The sequence below is a fragment of the Grus americana genome, chromosome 1, assembly GCF_028858705.1.
Source record: "Grus americana isolate bGruAme1 chromosome 1, bGruAme1.mat, whole genome shotgun sequence".
Classification (NCBI taxonomy): domain Eukaryota; kingdom Metazoa; phylum Chordata; class Aves; order Gruiformes; family Gruidae; genus Grus; species Grus americana.
The window spans coordinates 65,400,226-65,423,511 of NC_072852.1; the positions used below are offsets into that span (position 1 = coordinate 65,400,226).

General features: G+C 40.2%; 1 protein-coding gene across 8 annotated transcripts in view; it reads left to right on the forward strand.

Annotated features, from left to right (window-relative positions):
* DGKI (diacylglycerol kinase iota) overlaps positions 1–23,286 on the forward strand; it is a 230,807-nt gene that overhangs the window by 96,039 nt on the left and 111,482 nt on the right. For 4 of the 8 annotated variants that reach the window (XM_054808326.1, XM_054808374.1, XM_054808342.1 and 1 more), the window contains 9 exons: positions 1,232–1,288; positions 2,535–2,600; positions 9,309–9,380; positions 9,789–9,905; positions 16,196–16,291; positions 16,593–16,667; positions 17,858–17,953; positions 19,779–19,861; positions 21,327–21,387. In XM_054808326.1, the coding sequence (XP_054664301.1) occupies positions 1,232–1,288; positions 2,535–2,600; positions 9,309–9,380; positions 9,789–9,905; positions 16,196–16,291; positions 16,593–16,667; positions 17,858–17,953; positions 19,779–19,861; positions 21,327–21,387 (723 nt within the window). The remainder of the gene's footprint in view (positions 1–1,231; positions 1,289–2,534; positions 2,601–9,308; positions 9,381–9,788; positions 9,906–16,195; positions 16,292–16,592; positions 16,668–17,857; positions 17,954–19,778; positions 19,862–21,326; positions 21,388–23,286) is intronic. The other 4 variants (XM_054808350.1, XM_054808367.1, XM_054808335.1 and 1 more) reach the window with 3 other exon arrangements.

A 23,286-nucleotide genomic window follows, 5' to 3' on the forward strand; every position in this document is an offset into this window, starting at 1 on the left:
GAAATTCACCTCTTGGCAGAGGGTTGTTATGAAGCCTGCATCCCTCTTAAACCCTGTGGAGTTTAAAACTGGTACATAAGTCTTTTGTTTGGCCCTCTCTGCAAAGGTGTAAGTAAAATAAATATTAGTTGGGGTCTTTCCAGCCTGGCACAACTCAGCAGTGAAACAACAAATTGCAATTCCAGGTGAAGGGCAATGGAGAAAGACTAATATTGCTATGGCTTTTATTTCTTCTTAAGTAATAAGTATTTTGTTTACGTTTTACTCTTTTTTTATCTCCCTCGAGCTATTATTTGAAGGCCATTATTAAATGAGGGAAGAACTTACATGGGAAGAGTTGTATTTAAATTTGGGGAAGCTCAATCCTTCCACCTTCGTGACAAAATCGTAGCTGTGCAGTATCCTTAAGCATTTTATTCTTTCAAGGATAGTCAGCTTAAGCTTGAATTAATTTCATTTTGTACATCCTTACCTCACATATCCTTTGGTCTTTTCCCATGCCTCTCTCTTCTTCAGTATTTTTTTTTCTCTACATCTCCTCTTCTCTTATTTCTGTTGCTCTTCTTTTCTCAAAAGATTTTGAGGTTTTTCTCAAAGAATTCCCTTGTCGTTTGTTAAATGCTTTTTCTCTTCATCTTCCTAAAAATGTTTTGCGTTCATGGAAGTTCCTGTTGTCCTCTTTCTGCCTTTCCTCTCCCACTTGGAAATGCACTGCATGAGGCAGTTCAATGCTCCCCAAATGGTTTGTGACTGGGGAGATGGATAAAAGCAGCCTGACCTAAGCAAAAGGTAGAAATTTAGGGTAACTTGCACCGTTCTTCATGTGAAGGAAGATTTCTCCACAGATTTTGTTTATGAAGACATAAAGCTGGGATGTGCAAAAAGGTCTCACGGAGTTAGATTTCCAGCTCCTATTAACTTTTGAGACCTCAGCTTAAGTCCACTTTGATTGCAACAGATGAAGCAGTTTCCTTCTAGGTGAGGGGAAGACAGTTTAAATAGTTCAACTGAGCAGGCAGCAATAGCATTAGTGAAGATGAGGGCTGCGTAGAGATCTAGCAAGGAGAATTATTATGGCATATGAAAAGAGATTTTTTTGGCATCCAGGTAAGTTACTTTGTTTGGCTAGTGAAGTTTATTTAATAGATAATAAACATTTTGGAAGTCAACATATTGGAATAAATTCTCTCTCGACTCACTTTCAGTTCTAACAGCTTTATTTTAATGCCAGATTAATTTTCGCTGCAAACCGACTTTCCGAGAAGGAGGCTCCAGATCTCCAAGAGAAGTAAGTAATGGACAAACAACGATTGCTTTTCATTTGATTTGTGTGCTGATCCACCTGGTGTGGAGCTGCAGCAGTGCTTTTAAATTCAGAGCAGTCTTAGAGTATTGGTTCCCAGTGGGACATGTTCTTCTCCCCAGAATAAATGTAAAATGAATTCTAGCTGAAGCACTCCATTACTTACACAGACAGAAACCATTTCATCTCTCTGTTGTCTCTTTTCCCATTCATTCAGCTATTCTGTCTTTTTTCTTTTCTTTTTTTTTTTTTGCGGTAGCATTTCTTTTTTTTTCTTCCTGACCTTTGAATTAGTATTTTTCATTTTTCTCTATTTCCCTCTCCTTCCACTTGCCTCTCTCTTATTTTTTTTTCCCTACAAGTATCTCTAGTATCCTAAGGTTTTTTGAGAAAAAAAAAACCCCAAACATTCAAAAACCTTATGGTTTGCTTCCAGCTACTATATGAATTCAGCTCCTTTGAAGATGCTGGGTATTTATTGTTATTATTGATATATTTAGATATCTGTCTTACATAGTTAGAAGCCAGTGTTTCAAAAACACCTCTTAACTTTTATAGTTAATTTGGCACCTGGCTTGCTCTTAGCAGAGGTAGCTCAATTCCCTGCCACACGGGCGCTTCGGTGCTGGCCGGTGTAACGGCACGGTGCAGGCAGAGCCCCTCTGACCCCCTTGCCTGCGCAGAAAGGGAGGCAGCAGTCCTGCTCACCCTCTCATCTCTTGCCCACTGCTTCCTGCCATCCAGGGTGTAAGTAGTCAAAACAAGGATAAAAGACTACTTCAGTGACTGCTCCTTCCTCCCCCCCCCGTCCCTCCTGCATTGACTTGTGATTTTTTGCATTACGAGGCTGTATTTGCAAGCAGAACAGAGCGGGACCCTGCATTGTGGCTGGACACAGCAATGTTTGGGCACTTCTGTGCTCTGTATTTAGGTGATGATTATCTCTGCGTCACGTAATGAACTTTCCTCTTTTTGTAGAAGAGTACTGAGAGAGTAGTTCTGGCCACATTTCAACATGGACAAAGAACATCATCTCGTCCTTGTTCCTCCTGCAAGTTTTGGTTGTGTCTGGGGTTTCCCACAGGGACTGCTGCATTTTGCTCCAGAAATGATTGCATTGGCTGAAGGGACCTTTTCTTTGGTGTCTGTAAACGAGTTTCACACAGATGGTACCTTTGAGTTCAAGTTGTCATTGCTTCCTATAACATATTTTTTTGTCCTCCTTTTGCAGAACTTTGTCCGACACCACTGGGTGCACAGGCGGAGGCAGGAGGGGAAATGTAAGCAATGTGGAAAGGTAAGACTTCCAGTGCAGCACAAGCACAACACTGGGCACTTACGAATTCAAGGTAGCCAGCAGGTCTTTCTAGTCACTGAAATTTTTCTATCCTAAACACTCGGAGTGTTTCTTAAAGCAGAAAATGACAAACCTGATATGCAGAGTGGTAAAGGCCCTGATTCCCATGTGGGAAGAGAAAAGGCAGCTGCCTCTGCAGGAATGAGCACATCATGTGTCCTGGGTCATTGCGCTGCACTGGCTGGTGAAAACGAGGAGGAAGAGGGCTGTGGCTCCTTGAGCTTTTTTCTTCATTAAGCTAACCCTGTGCCAATGTCGTGTTCTCACAGTGCTGTCCCCTGTGCCAAAATTGTGATGGCCTCTTTTCTCAGACATCTGAGAAAAGAAAGGCTGTTGCTTTATTTCTGCCCCAGCAGACTCTAAGATTTGTGAGACTGTTTCACATTTCCTCTGCTGCATAGGTTGTAAAAGTTTATTTCTAAAAAGCTATTAAAAGGGGTAAGAAGTACCTTAGCTATTGAGGGCCCTTTTTCTGAAATATTAGGAACCTCTGAAATCTGTTGAGAGGTATTCAAAAATTAAATTAACACAGGGGTTTAACTTCCTTTCTCTAGCACTATATTCTACTTTTGCCTTCCTCTTAACGTCAACTGGTAAGAAAGACTGTCTTGTCTCCATGGCACAGCACTTAAGTCAGAGGAAAATCAGATTTGTATCTGAATACTGATGTAGATCACCAGCTACCAGCTGCAACAAGGCATGCAATAAATATGTGATACCCTTTTATAGCAAGTGTCATGCAAACAGTGCAGCAAGGTGCTTTACATGCAGCGTTCTTATGGTGTGACTTTGCAGTCACATTGCCTTGCTCCTCTGCCATTTTGGCCTGGATCTCCCCTAGAGGCATTAGGAGTGGATTTTGCAATGGTAGTATTTACTGCCTATCATATCAAAACCTGTGCTGGGTACGTTCATGTGGGCAACATGATCAATCCATCCTAAAATTCCTATCAGCCCTGACTGATAAGAAGAAGTTCAGAGGAAATCATAGTTTTCCCCTTGAATAAGAAATATTCAGTTAAGGCTAACATGGGTGTATTGTAGTAGAGTTCTTCTTTGTCAAGAAACAGAAAAGATTAGGGAAAATTATAACAAGAAAAAAAATCTCATTAGATTTATTAGCCAAGCAGTCTCCTATTACAGCAAAATACTTGTCTGTCTCGTGCTCTGCTGTTGCATTTCTTACACCTCTGAGTGAGAACCATCTTTTATATTTTCTTGTCATGCAAGAAAAAGGGAACTATCATTGAAATGGAATGGCAGTAAATTTAAAGCAATAAAGTATTATTCATGGAATACCTAATGATTCTGGTGGATCTTGTTGTGTAATATTAGTCCTATCCCATGTCTGGAATTGGGTGGTTAAATATTTAATAATCATTAATAATAGTTTGAGCAAAGAAAGTGGGTATATCCTAAGTGTTAATTTCTATCTCATGCTTCAAGTCATAAGCCAGTGGAAAGGAATTAATGCTCCCCAATATCTTTAGCGTGGCTTTACATTTTGTGTGCCTTCTGTGCCGTCATTGACACTTCCTGAGAGCTGGAGAACCGACGTGTAAGTCAGTGTTGCAGCTCAGATCTGAAGTGCAGTTTGGAAGAAATTTTCCTGATTGTCATCACTTACCATGGTTCACATGTGGAGCAGTTGTGCAGCAAATGAACTGAATTCCTTTTAGATTAAACTTAATTGAAAGTTAAGTCTGTGGCTACTAATGAGCATTCAGTTCAGAAGACCAGACTATAGCTAGCCAAAAATAAAATTCTCTGAAAATCTTTGTGTATAGTGTCCTCAGTACCAACAGAGCTTGTGCCCCACTGTTACATGTTACTTGCTAGCACAAATACAACGTACATGATCTCATCTAGACTTCAGTTCTCTTCTCCTTCCCAGGGATTTTTTCACTGCTGTACTGCAAAAGTACCATATGCAGAAATCAGTGCTGGGGGAGGGGGGCTGGAAAGTCTTGTTCAAAATCTGACTGAGTGCAGTGGAACCAAACGATCCGTTTCTCTCTACTTGCTGTGATGCTTCCCCATTTTTGGAACTGAAGATTGTAATAGAAGGATGGCCATATCTTTTAACACAAAATACCATTGAGCCCAGTATTCAGTAGTGGCTTATTATGGAAAAGCATAAGTAGGGGCAGGTGTTTAGCGATGCATCCCCAAAAGAGTCTCCTGGCCTCTAACGAATTCTGTCTCATGAATTTCCAGGAATGGTGCCTTTATATTTAACAGCGTGTGATAACTTTCTCTCCTGTGATCTTGTCTAGTCTCTCCTTGAGTTCCTGTAAAGTTGTAGCATTTACAACATCCCTTGGCAAGGAATTCCCAAACTTAACTACATACTGTGAGAAGAACCACATTTTGATTGTTTCAAACCTGTTACTAGTTTTTTCTAATGCTCCATAGCTCTTTTGTTGGAAGCAGTGGTAAATAAAAGCTCCCAAACCACATTCTCTATACTATTCATGATGTTTAAGAACTCATTTCTTCCTCTTGCAGGTGGGGAAAAAAGGTAGTTTTGTAGCTTTTAGCTGTTATTAGCTGTTTGTTACCTGGGATCACCAGTGAAATTGGGATTATTTTTTTTTCTTTACATAATACAACATAAGAACGTTCAGACCATGTGGCCCAGCATCCAGTCTGTGACTGTGTGCAGTAATAGAAGCTTAAGGATGAATGCAGAGTGATCTTTTCACGTACTTCCAGTTACCAGCGGCTTAGGGATTTTCTGAGACTAAGAATGCATCTGGACCATCATGCTAAACAGACACTTTACTTCTCTCTACTTTCTATGGTGTCCACTACACACACGCAGTGTGCAGCTACAGTGTCTATCTCTTCCTCTTACTGGTCTCTTTAAAGGCCTGTGGATTGATGCAAACCTGGCTGTTTTCCCTGTGTACAATGGCAGGATTGAAATTTCTAGTAGTTGAAAGGCAATTCTAGTTCTCCACTATTTTAGCAGAGATCGCCATCCAAGTGCTTCTGTTGCTGTTTGTATTCAAGTTGTAATAACACCTGGTTCTCCAAAAGTAATGTTACATTGGAATCTCTCTGAGAGCATTAAAAAGGGAGTAAATATCATAGGAAAATACATGGAAAGATAAATTATTAGTAGCCCTAACACTGATGTAAAAATACTCTTTAATAAACACATTTGAGAATATAACCAAAACGTGTTGGAGCTAGTAATCCCTATGTACTCTGTTTGTGTGAATGGCTGTCTACAGTAATATGGTCTTTGATCCCAATTATTTAGACAGATTGTAATCACCAACACAAGCTGGGGATGCAGGTGCTCTTTTCCTACAAATATATTTTCTCTGGTATGCACAACTGTTTATTTCCACAGGAGCAGCTCCCAGCATGGGATTTCATGTGTTGTACAGGAATTGGGTGCCAGTGAATCAGGGCTAATCAGGTTAGGCTGATGTTCTCACAAAGGTGAAATTAATTTTCTATCCCAAAATTCCTAAATTTGAGCACAAGACCTCCTTGTATGACCTAGGAACAAGATAGCTGAATTTTAGTTTTGCTTCTCACTGAGAGAAGGCAAAAGAGATGATTTCTGGTGGAATTTGGGGGGCTCCGGTGTTTCAACCTGATAGTCCCTATGAAATCTCACTGTGACCTGCAGTACATGACTTTATTTCATCAGTTCCTTTATTTGTAAAGCTAGCTTTCAAATAATTGCTATCATACCTCAAACATGTATCCTTAGGAAGAATTAGCTCACATTTCTAAAGCAATTTGAGGAACAAAAGTGGTGGTTTATTGCTACTTATCATTAATAAGTTTTTATTGCTGTATCATTTTCTCTAATGACTCCCTAAAAGCCAAATGGCTTACTGAATAAATGAAAAATGGTCCACCCAGAACCAGACAAGCTGCTCAATCCGTATGGTTAAAAAACACCACTGGTGGGCCGTGGAATTAATGTACTGAATTTTAGGTTTTATTAGTGGAGGTTTTGGGAAGGAAGAATTTCTCCCCTGCTTGTTACAAAGCAGAACAAAACAGAACATTTCATGCCCATCAGCAGCTGAAATAATTTTTTTTAATATACTTTGGGACAAGAAAGAGTAAGATTTGTGAGAAACATTAAGCAGCACTAGTCTAAGTGACTGAGAATAGAGGGTTTTGTCCAGCATCAGACCTCAGTTCCAGTACTCATATCATCATCCTGTCACTCTGTTCTTGTGCTCACACCGAATGGCAGCCAGAAGCGGCTGGCCGGCTTGTCTTTGTGAAGCCACTTGACCACGCTCCGTTACTAAACCTGAGTATGCCAGATCGCCATCATTATGAAGAATCTACTCTTTGCATTTCTCTGAATGTAAAACCTGAGGCATTAGGGGAAGAATTTTTAAAAAAAAAAAAAAATATAAAATTGTAGGCAGAGGTGACACAAGCTTCTTTAGGAGTAGGCCTTAGTTGGTGGTGTGGTCCATCTGGCAAGCTGGTTTGAATACGTTCTGGGGACACCTGAAAGGGTAGCTGCGGTGTGCACAGTGGGCAGACAGGGAGAGTGTCCTCCTCTTCAGAGTATTGATAGGGTTCTCCTCAACTGCCAAGTATGGACAGGTTGTAGCTCAGTCCCTCACTTAACCAGTGCATCTCTGGATGGGTTTTTTGTTGTTCGTTTAATTCTTCTTCTTGGTGTGCTTGATATTGTCATTCCACTGAGCACTAATAGGCTCATTTTTTTCTTGCAGATGTCCATCTTCCTGCTCATTTCCACAGCAGCTAGGATAAGGAAGACATTAATTATAGAAGCTTTGAGGAAATGTCCTGTTAGATATTACTAAATCAGATTATTATAACTCTGTGCACTGGGTCTTGTGCATTGCCCACATGTAGGAGATTTAGGTAAAACACAGCTTGTTGAAAAGAAAACTGGCTCACAAGTTCATTACTTGGTGGAGAGACTTTCAATTAGAAAACACTGGGTTGGTGATGGGCCACTTAATGTAGTAGTAGTGTAGTAGTATTGTGCCCTGCCGGCAGCTAAGCATCACGCAGCAGCTCGCTCACGCCTCCCCTCCCAGCCCATCCCGCCAAGGGGATGGGGAGGAGAATGAAAAAAGCCCAAACCCTCATTGGTTGAGATAAAGACAGTTTAATAGGATGACAAAGGAAGAGAATAGTAATGATAATAATAATGGTAACAACAACAATAATAATACTACTACAAGTGATGTACAAATGCAATTGTCCACCACATGCAAAAGGAAAATAAAACAATCTGTTGCCCAGTCTGTTTCTGAGCAGCAAATCTGCCTCCTGGCTCACTTCCCCAGCTATATATGGAGAATGGCGTTATATGGTAGGGAACATCTGAACATCCCTTTGGCCAGTCTGGGTCAGCTATCCTGGCTGTGCTCTCCCAACTTCTTGTGCACCTGGCAGAGCGCGAGAAGCTGAGAAGTCCTTGACTTGGGGTAGACCCTACAACTACCTAGCAACAACTAAAGCCATCGGTGCATTATCAACATTGTTCTCATACTAAATCCCAAGCACAGCACTATACTACCTGCTAGAAAGAAAAATTAACTCTCTCGAAGCTGAAATCAGAACAAGTAGAGAGGCTTGATAGAAGCCAATGAATAAAGGATCTAGACAACCGCAAATCTGAAGTCTAAGCAGTGACGGTGACTATGACAACCTGTTCAACGGAGTTCTGGACTTTCCATCTCTGCAGGCATTAACCCAACTAAATTTTTTCTGTGGCTAAAATAAGCTTTAACTGAACACAGTTTTTCAGGCTATAACTCCAATTACCAGTTGTTGCCTGTGCTATATGCAAGAAGGATGTATATGACCCAGTGGTTTTTCCCAGCTCTTAGAATTTAGAGCAAAGTCATATGTCTGCTGAAATTGCATTCTACAAACACTAAACTCTTCTATGGGAGAGTAAAATCTCATATTTGCTGGTAATGGTGGTTTTTTTCTTTAAAACTATAAAAAAATATTTTCTTTTATATCTGTTTGACTTCAATCAGACCATCTTGGTTTTTTGGAACTTACTAAAAAGATTTTGATCTGAATCAGCTCAATAAAACAATAAAAAATTTCCCAATCAGAACATTTCCACACAGACATTGTAGTTGATTCCACTCTATTTAAAAAAAAAACAAAACGAAACAACCCAAAACCAACAGAAAAAAACCCACAAAAAGCACCAAACCAAAACAACAAACAACAAAAAAACAAAGACAAAAAAAAAGGAAAATTCAAATTGTTCATATTTAGAGTAAAAAAGACTGCAATGAGAGAATGTTCTGTTCAACTGAAAAATCTGAATCTTATTCAGGTCTGTAGAAATCTATTGAAATAGGCATACCTTCTCTGCTGCTTCTCCCTTTTCTTCTTTTTAACTACAAAAATTAAGAAAAAGCATAAAATTTTGGAGAAGCATGTTTAAAATGTGCGTGTAAAAATGCCCTAGCTGAACCTTCTCTCAATTCTGTCATTATTTTATGCCCCTCAAAATATTTGGTATCTAACAGCTTTGAGGCTGAACCAATGTATCTGACTGCAATGAACTCATTTAACCTAGCACAGTCACCTAGCAAGAGTTAAAGGTGTAAATTTTCTTGTAGTCAGGAGGAATGTAATCATTTTTCCTGCTTATTCTAGGGCTTTCAGCAGAAATTCTCCTTCCATAGTAAAGAGATTGTGGCCATCAGTTGTTCCTGGTGCAAGCTGGCGGTAAGTGGACAATATTCAGTATCACTGCTGACCACACTGCAAGCAATATAATTTCTCCTGGCTCTCGAGGTTCCCTCTCTGTGAATCATCCCTAGTTTTGCCATTTGTGTTCCTTTTGCTCAAAGACACTATAACTTAACCTGGCTGACACAAGTCCTCTGAGAGAAGAGTGTTTCTGCACAACGTAGTCGCTGGCTACCTCCCGTCAATGCCCTGCCGCTGCTAGCTCAGAGGGCCAAAGGGCTCTCGATACACTTAGCTGCATCAAACTAGGCTGTGGTCTTCAATCTGTGATCGGTTTTTAAGTAAGGGTGACAGGTTTTCACCCTTTTCTTCCTCTCTATGCCTCTCCTTTGTCTATGTCTGTCTTGGCCTCCTTATTGACTCTACCCTTTTCCTCTCTTCCAGTTTCATAATAAAGTCACCTGTTTCATGCTACATCACATTGAGGAGCCATGTTCCCTGGGGGCTCACGCTGCTGTCATTGTGCCTCCCACCTGGATCATTAAGGTGAAGAAACCTCAGGTAACTGCATGCTGATGTCTGTTTCTGAAGCTGTATGGCTGCGCAGGGCCAGCCTGGCTTTGCCGCTCGGTACTCCTTCACTAAGGCATGCTCGTTCAACCCTGCCTCTATCCCTGAAACCCAGCATACATCCATGATGATTATGAACCTGAATCCTCCTGCCCCTCCATCCAGCCCTTCAGTAGGTTTCCCTGTTTGGGACAATTAGCACCAAACATGACTTTTGTTCTGAGCAAATCCAGCTCAGGTTTGTTCCTCTAACTGTGACTTCAGCGAGCATACTGCAAGAAATCCCGTGTTGTAGGCAGTCAAGCATGTTTCATTAAATAGAGCTGAGCAAATACAGGGGAAAACTATTCAAAAACATTCACGTGAAGTTTTGGTAATGGATGTCATACGTTTTAGACAGTATCCTGTCTTGTGGTGAACACAACACGGAGAGAAGGTATCCAAAAGAGAGCTGGCCAAAAATTAAAAGGGGATTCCTATCATGCAAGAAGTATGTTGTTCTTTGAAAGTCTGTTTTCACTCCAGGTTGAACTGAAAGAAATAAACACACTCTGAACATACCAGGGAGCCAGAAATGCTGGTAAAAATTTTATTTCAGAAACACTGATACAAGTTGAGTTTTTGTTGTTGTTGTCGTCTTTGGTGGTGGGTTTTTTTGTTTTGTTTTTTTTTTTCTTTTTTCTTTCTGAAATGAATAGTGTCTGGGACATTGAAATGCCCCACTCCCATTTTCTTGTGATTTTTCTCCATTGACAGCAATGCTGGTTTTATCAAGTACTTCCTTGGGAAGTAACCCAGGGCTTTCTGGCTCTGTGTCCTGGTTGGCAACAAGAAGCAGAGAAGTTCAGGCTGTAAGCAAAGCACTAAGACACGAATAGTCCCATGGCACTAGAAAAAGGTCTGAGTTGGGACACTGGTCTGTCTGTAGTTACAGTCTGGGGATATGACTGTCAGGTTTGTGAGTGGCACTTCTAGCAAGTGGCAAGATCCCTGTCCACCTCTCCTCTGACAAAAAAGGTTTCTTTGGCATTTGCATTTTTCCCCCACACTCTTTTTTCACTATTAGTTTTACTCCAGCCTCCTCTAGAGAAATCTTTTTTTTTTTTTTCTTCTCTTGTTGAAGAGTCCTTGGCAGGGACTTAATCTTCTTGGCTAATTTTCAGCACCTCTGTGGTATTTGGCACATAAATGAGGCCGGTGCCTTTTCTGTGTCCTTAAAGAGACCGTATGGCCCATTAGTCTTAAGTCTTTTGGTCCCTGGGCTTCACGGCAGACTGCCTGGAAGCTCTGCTTTGGGCATTAGCCATAGAATTGGTAACTTTAAGGGTTCGTGGTCTGGAGGTGGATCCATGAGGTAGAGATTCTTGGGCTGGGAACCACTAGGAAGGACTTTCTAACTGTTGCAATCCAGACTTGGAGACTGGGTACTGTCAGGGTCCTTGGGCATCCTGTACCCTAAACATTTAACTACAGCTAACCCCACATGCATGGGAGAAGGGAGATTGCTGATAGGAGAACCAGCTTCCTGTGGCCAGAGGTGCTACCCTCTTCCTAGGTCTGATAAGGAAATGAAATCTTTTTTCACCCAGTACATTTCCAATTTATTTATCATTCAAATTGTTTTAAATCACGATTTAAAAAAAAATAAAAATCAACCAAACCCCCTTTCATATGCTATTGAGTGTATTTTCTTACAAAAAAGAAAGATTATTGTATCAGTTATATAATTTTATTGCTTACCAAATCCCTTTTTGTGAGCTGGCAGTACACTGTAGTCACCATACTCTTAACCAAAATCAGGAAAAGAATATTAAAACCAAAAATGCTAATTTTAATAAAAAGAAAATACATTAAGATAAGATAGATGTATGCATGTCTGACCTTACTAAAAGAAGCCTTTCTTTGAGCTTTTTAATTCTTATTTAACTTAATTTTTAGTTAAAAAAATTTAAAAAATTGACACTTGTAATTTTCTTTTGATTTGGCATTTGGTAAAAGCAGGGTACCTTCTTTATAATATTTTTAGAGAATCTTCTTGTGCATTAATTTTTCAGAAAAGTTCAAATAAAAAAATAAATCTGATCCAGTTAATTATAATTCATAGGAAAAACGCTTTTAAATAAAGGTTTTAAATGTTACACTTTAAGAAAATGTTAGCTTTGTGTGCCTGAGTCACGAGTGGAGAGGAAGTACTTCAATCTAATATTCCTTTTCCATCATGACTTGAGTCCCTGAAATTTGAGGTTAGTAGCATGCAAAAAAATTATATTGAGTAATTGAAGCATTAGATAGATCAAAATGATATTTAGCACAGACATTGGGCATATTTCCATGAAACTTCTTAACAGCGCCCATTGCAGTGTTTGTTCTGGGGGATGCATCCTTATTGCTGTAGAAAATACCAGTCCATCTTTCAGATGTGTTTTCAGATTTTTGGCAGAAGTCTTGTTTCCTTATTTTTTTTTGTTGCTTGTTTGTTTTTAGAAATATTTTCTCCCCTCCTGCTGTTTCTGGCCAGCTCTGCTTCTGTGTATTTTGACCCTCTTCACCCTATACGCATGTTTGGTAAACACTATCAAATATTGACTGCATTCAATCCACAGAATACAAACAAAATATTCAGAAATTTTTGTTAATTCAGATAGCAAATAAATGCCTTGCCAGCAATCTGTTTTACATATTCCACAATCAGAATAAGTTTGACTAGAAGCCTTTTTGTTATAAATTATTTCCTCAGCTCTAATTAACTACTTACATTGGTCACAGGCAACTCCTGAACTGAATTCCCTATTCATATGAAATTGATTTTAGTGGTGCCTTCATCCTGTTTGCTGGTTGTTTCTTTTAAGCAAATAAGATGGCTTTTTGTAGCAAAACCTTGCCCTGATTTTTAATTTTTATTTCTCTTTTTATTGCTACAAAAATGGTTTTCCATGCTTAGTTTGTACAACGTGGGTCACCACCTTTCAAATATTGGGCTGGAATAAAGAGAACGCTCCCCCTCTGATTACCAGCAACGTTGTGGTAATGAAACATTATAGTGTAATTCGTTAAAGACAAATCTCTGCTGACAACCTACATTCTAAATGAGGAGCTTTCGCTTCTTGCAAGAAATTGATTGCAAGATGAAGGATATTCAGAACATTTCAAATAGCTTTGGGATCGGTGGTAGCCCTGTATGTAATGACCCATTTACATGAACGGAAAACTCCCAGTATCTATTCCATGTTATTCGTAATGTGAGCCACTTCTGTAACTTCTTTACTGATTTCCAGTGTTTCTGTACTCTGTTAACTGCATTTTGATACCAGCTCTGATTTCTTGGAGTTCAAATCAATTCCACCTCCTGGTTTGTGAAGTAGGTCACTCCTGTTGACTGGTGGTGGTTTGTTATAGGTGAGGTTTGGTTGCCCAAGTGGTGCTAGCTCTAGGAATGGATTTGCTATGCTTATGTTATGGGAGAAAAGTGGACAATAAGGAGGATCTGGCTGATTCAGTCTGTTTTCTGTTTGGGAAGGCAAAGGCAGTAACTGTAAAATTCCAGGGGTTTTTTTCTGTTCAAGGTGAGTAAACATGGTGTTTTCTTCTCCTCCTTTGAGGACCTTGAAAAAGTGCTAGAGAATGTTTATACTTCTGAGTTTATTTCTTCATTTCCTCAATTGCTGAGTGCAGCTGGCTTGTCTGATTGTGGTTTGTGAGCAGCTAGAAGATGGTCAAGATTGGCTTTCCCAGAGGCTGTTCATTATTTATGTCATTTGAAGCCCAGCATGCTAAAAGCCTTTGAAAATGAAGGCTGAAATGTTGTAAATGAAAAGGTTGAAAGGGTCCATTGGATTTGCTTGAGATAGTCTGTGGCCCTCACACCACCCAACACCATAGAAAAAGGACTCCAATTTTTCTGTTCATCTATCTAAGCTTGCTTAGAATTATAGTGACCATGCAATAACACCAAAAATCTCTCTTTAAGATGGCCAAACTGACATCCACAAAGGAAAGCTTTCCTCTCTAGAGGCAAGTTAGGATTTACATATGGTGCCCATTTAAAGGTATGCTTTGCTATCAGGTACTTCGCTGAATAACACTATATGTTTACAAACTACTCACCACCTTGTTATGTGGACAAGGTAGTATGCATCCATTTCTGCAATTTAATGTGCAAAGACTGATGATTACTCTTGGCTGTTATTCTTCTGCATGTTTGCAAAGAGAACCTACACATGTTTAAGCAGCTTTTTTGCCTTTCATCTGCTATGGACATGCAGTTGCAATCATCGTAGCAAAGCTTTAAGTTCTCTTAACACTATAGGTGCAGGCATGTTTAAAAAAAAGTGAAATAACATAGTCATGACATAGCATATTTTATTGCCTTTTTAAGTTCGGAAACGAAAAATGTTATAATAATGAATGGAGGCTTAGACTAAAACTGTTTCCCTAACATAGTTATATGCCTCTTCCCACTCCACCCATAAGCAAGAAAAGAGATATGTATATATATAAAAGAGATATATGTAATGTATATATTATAATGGGATTTAATGACAACTACTTTTAAACCTTCTTTAAATTATTATTATTATTTTAAATTAGTCAGGTTTTTACTAACTGTCTTTGCCCTTTCCGGAAGAATTTTACTGGGCTTAGGTCCATCCATTGTAGAGGTAGAAAAACAAGTACAGTTCTTCTTCCAGTGGTACAATTAAGTACTTACCTCATACAATACCTAACTTGGGTTACAGACTGTGATTTACCAGCAGAATTCACTGCACTTTACCAATAGGATAAGTATTTTCAGTTTTATACCTGAAGAGGGTTAAGCACAGGGAAAAGGCTTGATAAGCCTGTGACCTTTCAGCAGACAACTGGCAAGACTGCAGATAGACTAGATCTCCTCTCTCTGTCATGTGTTTTGCCCCACTCCAGGGAGAATCCTTCAGTAGAGAATGGCTGAGAAACTAGGCTAAGGCCCCCACTCTCAGGCAGCTTTGAGAGTAATGTCCTGTGCCTTTATATTGAGATGAAGACTTCTGTCTGCAGTCAGTCTGACTACTGAGGTAAGACAATGAAAGACCATGCAGATGACATTGGTGATGCACTTCCATAGTCAGTGCAGTCTTTGTGGTTTATCGTGCTTTCAGGATCACTTTGTATCAGAGTAGGGAAGAGTACAAACACTTCTTTAGATGGTCTTTCAAAATATAGTCTAAAAGGGCAAATGTTCTGTAATTGCTCCACAGAGCTGTCTTGTCTTTTTTCAGTAAGCACAAGGAATGTTGAGAGGTGACAAAAAGCTTGGGACCTTGTGCTCTACAGCACGCTTCTTTTGGTCTCGGTGAAAGAGGACAGTGTCTTTAGGCATTTGAGTTAGAGAGCTGTTAGTTTATCTTAACTTCTCAGAGATGCGGAAACATTACCTTCTGTGTCTGGTGTGCCATACTGAAGACTTGAAATTCTGGATGAGGTGGTTGGGTATTAAACAGAATCTAGAAGCTGTTCTTGTAAATGTTGGTTAACAAGTAGGATTAAGGACAGGTGTCACTGCTTACAGATTTGATGATCTCTGGTCATTGACTTCTTTCAGTAGTGGTATACTTTTGAATAGGGTCAGGACATAAATGAACTTCTGGATGAGCTGAGTGGATGTTGCTCTCCTCTTGAAGCCAGAAAAAAATCAATAAACTTTCTTCTAATTCCCTGTCTTTATTTCCTGGTGATGGCTAGACTAAGAGTTGAAATACTGAGAAAATATTTACAGTATTTCCTATAATACAAAATTTCAATCATATGGAAAGGGATAGGGTTTCCTGCAGGTATGACTTTTAATTATTAAAATAATTAAAAAAATAAAATAAAATTCCTCTTTTTTGACTGTTCTTATCACGCCTTTTGATTCAGTATCACTGAGCAGGCTATTGCCAGCCTGGAGAATAGATTTATGCAAGTTCTATTTTAATAGGTTCTGCAAAAATACAAGCAGTTTTATGGTTTTTTTTCCTTGTAGTTAAGTGATATTGTTATTTAAAAACAACGCAAACAAAACTCCCACAAGCACCCTCCTCACCCAAATCCTTAAATGTTAACAATTCAGTTTGTTCCTTAGCAGATGATTACACAAGTTTCTTGATAGGCTGGAACTGACTCCACAGTGCCAGCATCATACGACATGGTGGCCTGCGTTATGTTGAGTCATAATGGTTGCCAGAGCTAAAACTTGTTGTTTTCTTTCCTAAAAAAAACATGAAAAATATCTCATTTATCATGTTTTTTATTGCATCTTTATGCAGGTGGTCTCCATACCAGGAGACGAGCCTGATTGGGCAGGAGACTGGAGCCCCGAAGGGGAAACGGGCGTCTCCTACCCCTATTGGGAGGGTTGGCAGGTACAACATGTGGTGTTATGTGAGTCTATGGGAGCATCTGATCTTTTTGCCCCCCTCACAGCGTGGGAAAGTTTCCAGTTCCAAAGCACCAGTCTGGTCTCCGTGTGTGGCTTTCTCCATAAACGGTGGTGTGGAAGTGTAAAGCATGCAGCGCATGTAATTTAAATCTCGAGCATGTGCCAGATACTCTTATCATTCTCCAAGTGGACATGCATGGAAGAGCTTCGTAAAGGGGCTCTGTCTGGGCCTGTCTTCTAAATTTTGTTTTGCTTTTCATGTATTCTTTTTTCTTTTGATGTAGAACTCATTAAAGACTTCAACACGGCGAAAGAAGAGAACGTCTTTTAAAAGAAAAGCCAGCAAAAGAGGCAATGAAGTAGGTATTCAAGTGCTTTGGAAATCAGGCTCCTTTTGTTTAAATGTCTAATGTAGACTTTAAAGTTTAATATTTTTAATGCAGTGTTTAATATATTTTTTTCCCACTGGAAAATTCCAAGCTATTGAATTTGTTGTGAGAAGAGATTAGTTTTGATAAAACTTGTATGAGAAGTTTTATTTGCTGAGTTGGTTTTTTTTCAAGAAACAACATACCAGACTCCAGAAGGATCAGCAGCCTAATGAAACAGCATTATCTTGGGATGTAAGAGACTCAGCTCAGACCCTTGGTTTCCACTAGGCAGAGCAGGGGTGTGAAACTGGGGTTGTGAAATCCACGGTGAGTGCACTGATGCAAGGATCTGGTCCAGTTTGAGGGTGTCTCCCTCCCTCAGGAAATCTCATATTGGAAATGTTCTGTTTTTGTGAAAATTGACATTGGGCCACAGAGAGAGAGAAAACAGATGGATGATCTGATGGTTTGATTTACCACACAGCTTATAGAAGACCTTGTTTCCAGACCCTGCTTAGTTGTTTAGTTATATAGATGAACAACAGCCTCATGGGGAGATGTGGAAGGAGATTTGCCTCTGCATAGCCAGAGCTCTCTTATTAAGGTGCTCACTTGGGTGTTGGGAGAACTGCAGGCCAGAAACTTGAATCTGTGTCTGCCACAGCCCAGGAGAGTGCCCTCACTAGTGGGGTCTCTGGTGTCCTGCAGGGTTAGGGAGGCAAATGTCATGTTTGACCTGTGACATTTGTTCAAAAGTGGGAGGGCCGGCAAGGCCAAGCAGATCATCTGCAAGTAAGTGTTGATACAACTTGTCTGTTAGATGGAATTCATGAAATAAGTAGTTTATCTCATTCTATTTTTCATTGGAAAATTGTTCATATTAGAAATAGCACTTTATCTGACACATGATTAGCGCTGTGTGAAAAATTGTTTTTCTGGCAATAATATTGAGTAAAATAGTTTTGTGCTGGCCTGAAGTTATTTTTTCCCCTCTCATTATGTTATTCAATTGTTTCAGCTGGATAAATTAGTCCCAGCTGAGTACCCCATTAACATGGCCATACTGTTTCCAGTACCTGAGGTAGTTTTGTCAGAGCTAGGTTGGGTCTCCTGCACATATTATGCCAGGGAAACATACATAGCTTTTGCTAAAGCTGTTTCTTGCTTCTGTTTCTCAGGATAACAAGGGGCGGCCATTTGTGATAAAGCCTATCTCCTCTCCACTCATGAAGCCTCTGCTGGTCTTTGTCAATCCAAAAAGTGGAGGGAATCAGGTAAGAACATCATCTGGATCCAGGTCACAAAGTTTTAGTTTAACAGCAGTGTTTCTGCAAATGAGAATAGTTTCTGGTGAGTCAGGTAGGAAGAACTCTATGCAACTGAATTGCGGTCCTTAAAAGAGGTCCTTGCTGTTGAATGCCCTTTCCACTTCAGTGGAATTGGATGGGTAGAATGAATACTTGAGCATTTGAGCAGTCATATTCCTATCTTCAGATTCTTGAAAGGAGTCTAAAATGGTAGTTTAGAGGTTTTCAGAAGACTTCATCTCTCCACAGAAAATTTAGATTGCCAATGAAGTCTTAGACTTTTATCAAAAAAGTGATTGAATTTTATTAGGAAAGCCTAGTGAAATTAGTGAGTGTGAAATGACACATTCCTATGTCATTTAAAAAAATAATTACTAGTCTTGTGCTGTACCATAGAGAACCAAGTTTCAATGACTAACATTATCATGCATCAGACTTCTTTCTTAGGGTTCTTGGAATTAAAACTTATCCAAGTGAAAGTGTTGCAGATTAGTTCCCCCACTTTTTGAATATCAAATAATTTGAGTGCCTTTTGATAAACAAGGTCTTCTAGTTGAAAAGAAAAGATTGACGTAAGATATAGCAGAGGCCTATAGAGCATGGAGAATAACATAGCTGCTGCTTGCTTTGTCCTCTGTTAGAAGAGTTAGGGAGGATATCAAGTGAAACTGCTGAGAGACTGATTTAAAACAAAGAAAAAAGTTGGTCCTTCTCACACTCCTTGCCACGGGATGTTGTCGATGCTAAAAATTTACATGGGCTGAAGGAGAGATTTGGAAGAGGAAACCCTGAAAGTTACTAAAGTCCTGGACTCTGATCTGGCTCAAGAGTTCTATAAACTGCAAATAGCTGAGGCTGGGAGAATACCTACAGCAAACATCATATTTATTTTCTCTGTTCTTATACATTTTCCTAGGCACTTTGACTACTACTCTTGGTTCTCCACTTAGGGGAAGGTGTCAGACAGAAGAGCCATCCCTCAGAAGGGGGAGCTATCAAAAATTCCTGACTTGCACCCCCAGGCTATGTCTGAAATGTATTCTTGAATTACTTAGAAGTACAAACTGGCCCCATGGGGTTCATAGGCCTCTTCTGCTAGTAAGAGATCCTGCCACTTTCTGTCTGGGCAGAACATGAGGAAGGGAATCAAGTATCTGGAATATGGACCCAAGAGTTTGATAAGGCAGAAATAATATCTTTAGATGATGGGCTGGCCACACTGCACTGGGTGAGGCAGTATTGGGACAGGTGTAGCCCAGAGTCCTTGGCTTCTGCTTCATTAGGTGGTAGAGGGCTACAGTTATGAGTTTTCATGGTGGTGATGGTGGAAGTCAAAGCAATGTCATTGCTTGAATGTTGTGCAGGACACTTTTCAATGTGATGGTGATTTTTCCCACAAGCTTGTTCAACTTCTTGCTGTCATGGATGGCAGAGGGTGGTATGGAATAACAGAGGTTTCTTGTTGCAGTTGGTGAGAAGTAGAATAGGTTGCTGTGGGAGCTGAACCTTTGGTCTGACCCTGAATACCTATTCTTATGAACCATTAATGATTTGTGTTGTTAAATTTACTCTCTCTATGTATATATATGCACCCTGCCTAGATTGGTGGGTCGCTATTCTATAGAGCAGCCATCTGCTATGCTGCTTTCTAGTTTGTCTTTTTCTTGGTTTGTTTGCTTTGTAAAGCACAGAAGAAAGAAAAGCAGTCCAAATATAGTGAATATTGAATACTATTACTTCTAATAATCATAAAGTTAATAATAATAATTTCCCTTCCTTTGATTTTTCCCAGGGCACCAAGGTTCTCCAAATGTTTATGTGGTATTTGAATCCACGCCAGGTCTTTGATCTCTCTCAGGAAGGGCCAAGAGATGCGTAAGTTCTTGAGCTTTCAGTGCTGCAGACCATAATTCTTTTCTTATCAGGAAAGCAGTCAAAGGTCTAGCGTGGACAGATTGGTAGACTGCGCACTGGGTTTACGTGTCCAGGTTTTGGTAGTGGTGGTGGGGTGGGCTGCAGTGGTGCCTTCTGTGAGAAGAGCTCAGGAGCTGCTCCCAGACAGACTGTTCCAGATGGCTCCAAGACGGACCCGGTGCAGGTCCCACAGTACCTGACTATTCCCTAGTGGCTAAGCATTGCAATGGGGTGAGGCTGTCTCCAGATTTCCATACATGACAGCAGCATGCAAGTACCTCTGCTTGCTGAGTACTAACCCAGCTTCTCTGGGCAATAGCTCTGAAGTGTCTTCCAGAGGATGGAGGTCCTGTCTTTAGAAAGGGATGATTCTCACTGCTAAGGGTTAAGAGACCATCCTTCTATGGTATTGGAAATAGGGATACTTGCTTTAGTCAACCATCTGTTCAGCTCTACTTTCACAAGTTAGGCAGCACAAAAATATAGTAATCAAGGATAATCAAATATTTACCTGTGTAAGAACGGTCCAAGTATTTGCTATACATACTTCTAGAGCACACAAGCCTTTTTCCCTGCTGAAACACCTCCACTGCTGCTCCCTTCATGATGTATAGAAGCTTTAAAGTGTACATAGAATTTTCAGAGCTGTGTAATGGAGTTAAAGGAGCATTAGATCCTCTGGTCACTCAGGTCTCTAGGTGTGAATGTACCTCCTCCATTGGGAGATATTTCATTATGCCTCTTTCATGCAACTGAAGGAACAAGTTTTTAACGGGTGCTTTTTTTGCCTCTCCTGTTGGTATCTTAGATGAGGTATCCAGAGAAAGAGCTCTGTTAGATGTTATTGCCTTCTGTGGTGTTAAAGAAATGCAGTTACCAGCTGAAGGAGCCGTCATGTTCTACATGCTTCAGAGATGGTGGCTCAGCAAATCCTGATGAGGAACATTAAATTTTGCTTAAAAATCTCAATGTTTATATTTGTTTGCTTTAGGATAAGAGAAAAATGAAAGATTTTTGTCATCTCCAGAGCAAACATGAGAATCTGGGCCTTTCAGATTTAGCAAGGGAACACATGAAACTGATCAGGAGGTGCTGCCCAGCCACGGAGGAAGGCCCCATTTCACATCCTCGTGGTTTTGTGTGTGTGTGAAGATGTGAAGTGAGCCACAGGGCTCAGGTTGGGTTGGGGCTCATGCTGCTGGAGCTGCTAGGGCTGATGCCTCCTCATTGATGAGGCTTTCAATAACACTGAGATTGGTTTTATTTTTTATTTGTTTTTTATTTTTTTCTGCCTCAACCCATGCCCTTAGTAATGAATATCTGAAAACGCAATAAGCGTCAGGTTAAACTGTCACTCAGCAAAATGCAAAAGAAGTGCCTGCACCATAGTTCTGACCTTTTTTCCCTCCTTTTTTCCCTTGGCCAGGCTGGAGCTGTACAGGAAAGTGCCAAACCTGCGGATCCTCGCCTGCGGCGGGGACGGGACGGTAGGTGGCTGGCGCCTGGCAGCCCCGCGGCCATTGTCGAGAGATTAAATTTCTTGCAGTTGTGGGTTCCCTACCTTGCGATCCCCGCAGAGCCAGATAACGTATCTTATGCCTGTGAAATCTACTTTTTTCCAAGATTTTCTGTGCGTGGCCTGGCCTGTGTAGTGATGGGGTCAGATCCTAATATCCTATCTGCTTTATGCCTAAAGATTAATAAAAACAGCTTAATAAAACCCTAAAGATTAACTTTGGCCTCCTCTCACTATTTACACAGATCTGAGAGTCTACTAAGTTAAGTCAGTGTCTGGGGGCCATTATATCTTAATTCTGTTCCTTCCTGCTATAGTCTCCATGATGTTTGAGTGCAGTCAAATAGGGTGTCCTCTGTGCCTAAAGAAAGTGAGTTTCCCCACTTTATTTACAAAGCATCTGTAAGGAAGGATATTGCATTCATCATACTACTAGCCTGGGATCTGGCAGATACAGGGTCAGTATTTTTCTCTGCTACTGAATTTCTGTGCATTCTTGGACAAGCGAAAAGGGTCAGATCTTTAAAGGATTTAGGCACCCTCAGTTGGAGATAGGTTTTGTGGTTCAGGGCCTGGAGGCCAAGAGTTGGTAATGGAGGCATTACAACTGTGTTACTCTTTCCAGTGATTAGGTAAATCTCAGTCTGTGCCACTGAGCGCTTAAAATATAGTTGACAACCTGACCTTTAACTCTGAAGATCAGTTCCCCAAACATGATAACACTTGATAACAGTTGTAACCAGAAGTACAGTAAGGAAAATGCATTATTGGTTGCAAGGTGCAATGGCTGGCCAGGATAGATATATGTAGATATTTAGGGCACAGGGAGAGGTTTTTTGTTGTTTGTTTTTGTAGTGAGCTGAACCAACACTCAACCCATCTCTGCTTGAATTTCTGGGGGAACTTTCTGTTCAGCTTCTGTGGGTTCTTCTAAAACACCAGCTGTAGGGGTTATTAATTCCAATGCTTTCTCTGCAAGAGTGAAGAAAATACATGATTTGACTACTGTCTTGCTGGTACCTGGGACAGTAAGATACTACTGAATTGTGAATGTTCCTTCAGAAACCTGCAAGGCATTGCTTTAGCAGAAGACATGGCTGCCAGAAAGAGTTTCAATCTGTTTCTGAAATTCTTTGCAGCTTCCATCTGAGGAAGACAATATTTTAATAAGGGGAAAATTAAATCTTCATCCTGAAAATATTAAAATAGAAATGAATGCAACTACATTTGAGTCTGACCATCGTTTTCCCTTTGAGCAGTGTAAGCGACAGGTGGCAGCACCTGCTCATTAGTATGAGCAGCACTCCGCTATTGCCTTTGCTGCTGCTCAGTTTGAAGCAAATTAATACCTAGTTATTCCCAAAGCCATTACATCTAGAAATGAAAAATCTGGTTCAAACGGACTTGGTGAATATTCAATGAGACCAGATGTTACCTTGCATTATTGAGGTGAATCGGAACTTATTGTAACTTTCCCATCATCGCTGCTTGCTGTTCCTTTCCAGGGCATAAGTGGAAAGCTTTGCTTTCAAAGCAGGCAGGCGTTTTCTGTTTACAGGGAAATAAAAGTCTTTGTCATCCTTGATTGTAAAACTAATGTGCAAGGTTTAGAAATGACCTCAAGTTAAATAGTAATGTTGTACTTATAAATTAGTAATTTGAAGTTTCTGTTTATAAGTTAAAAGCATTTACAAAAGTGGTAGGTGGTGTAATGCAGCTTGCACCAGTGGGAGGCTGAGGTGCAGATGTATGGATTGAGTCAGTGGCAATGACAAAGGGCTAATGACAAAAGACTTTCTAAGAAGTCCTGGCCCCAGCGAAGTTACCAGGACTCTTTATTCTGTCTCCTGTTATCAATACTGAAGGATAG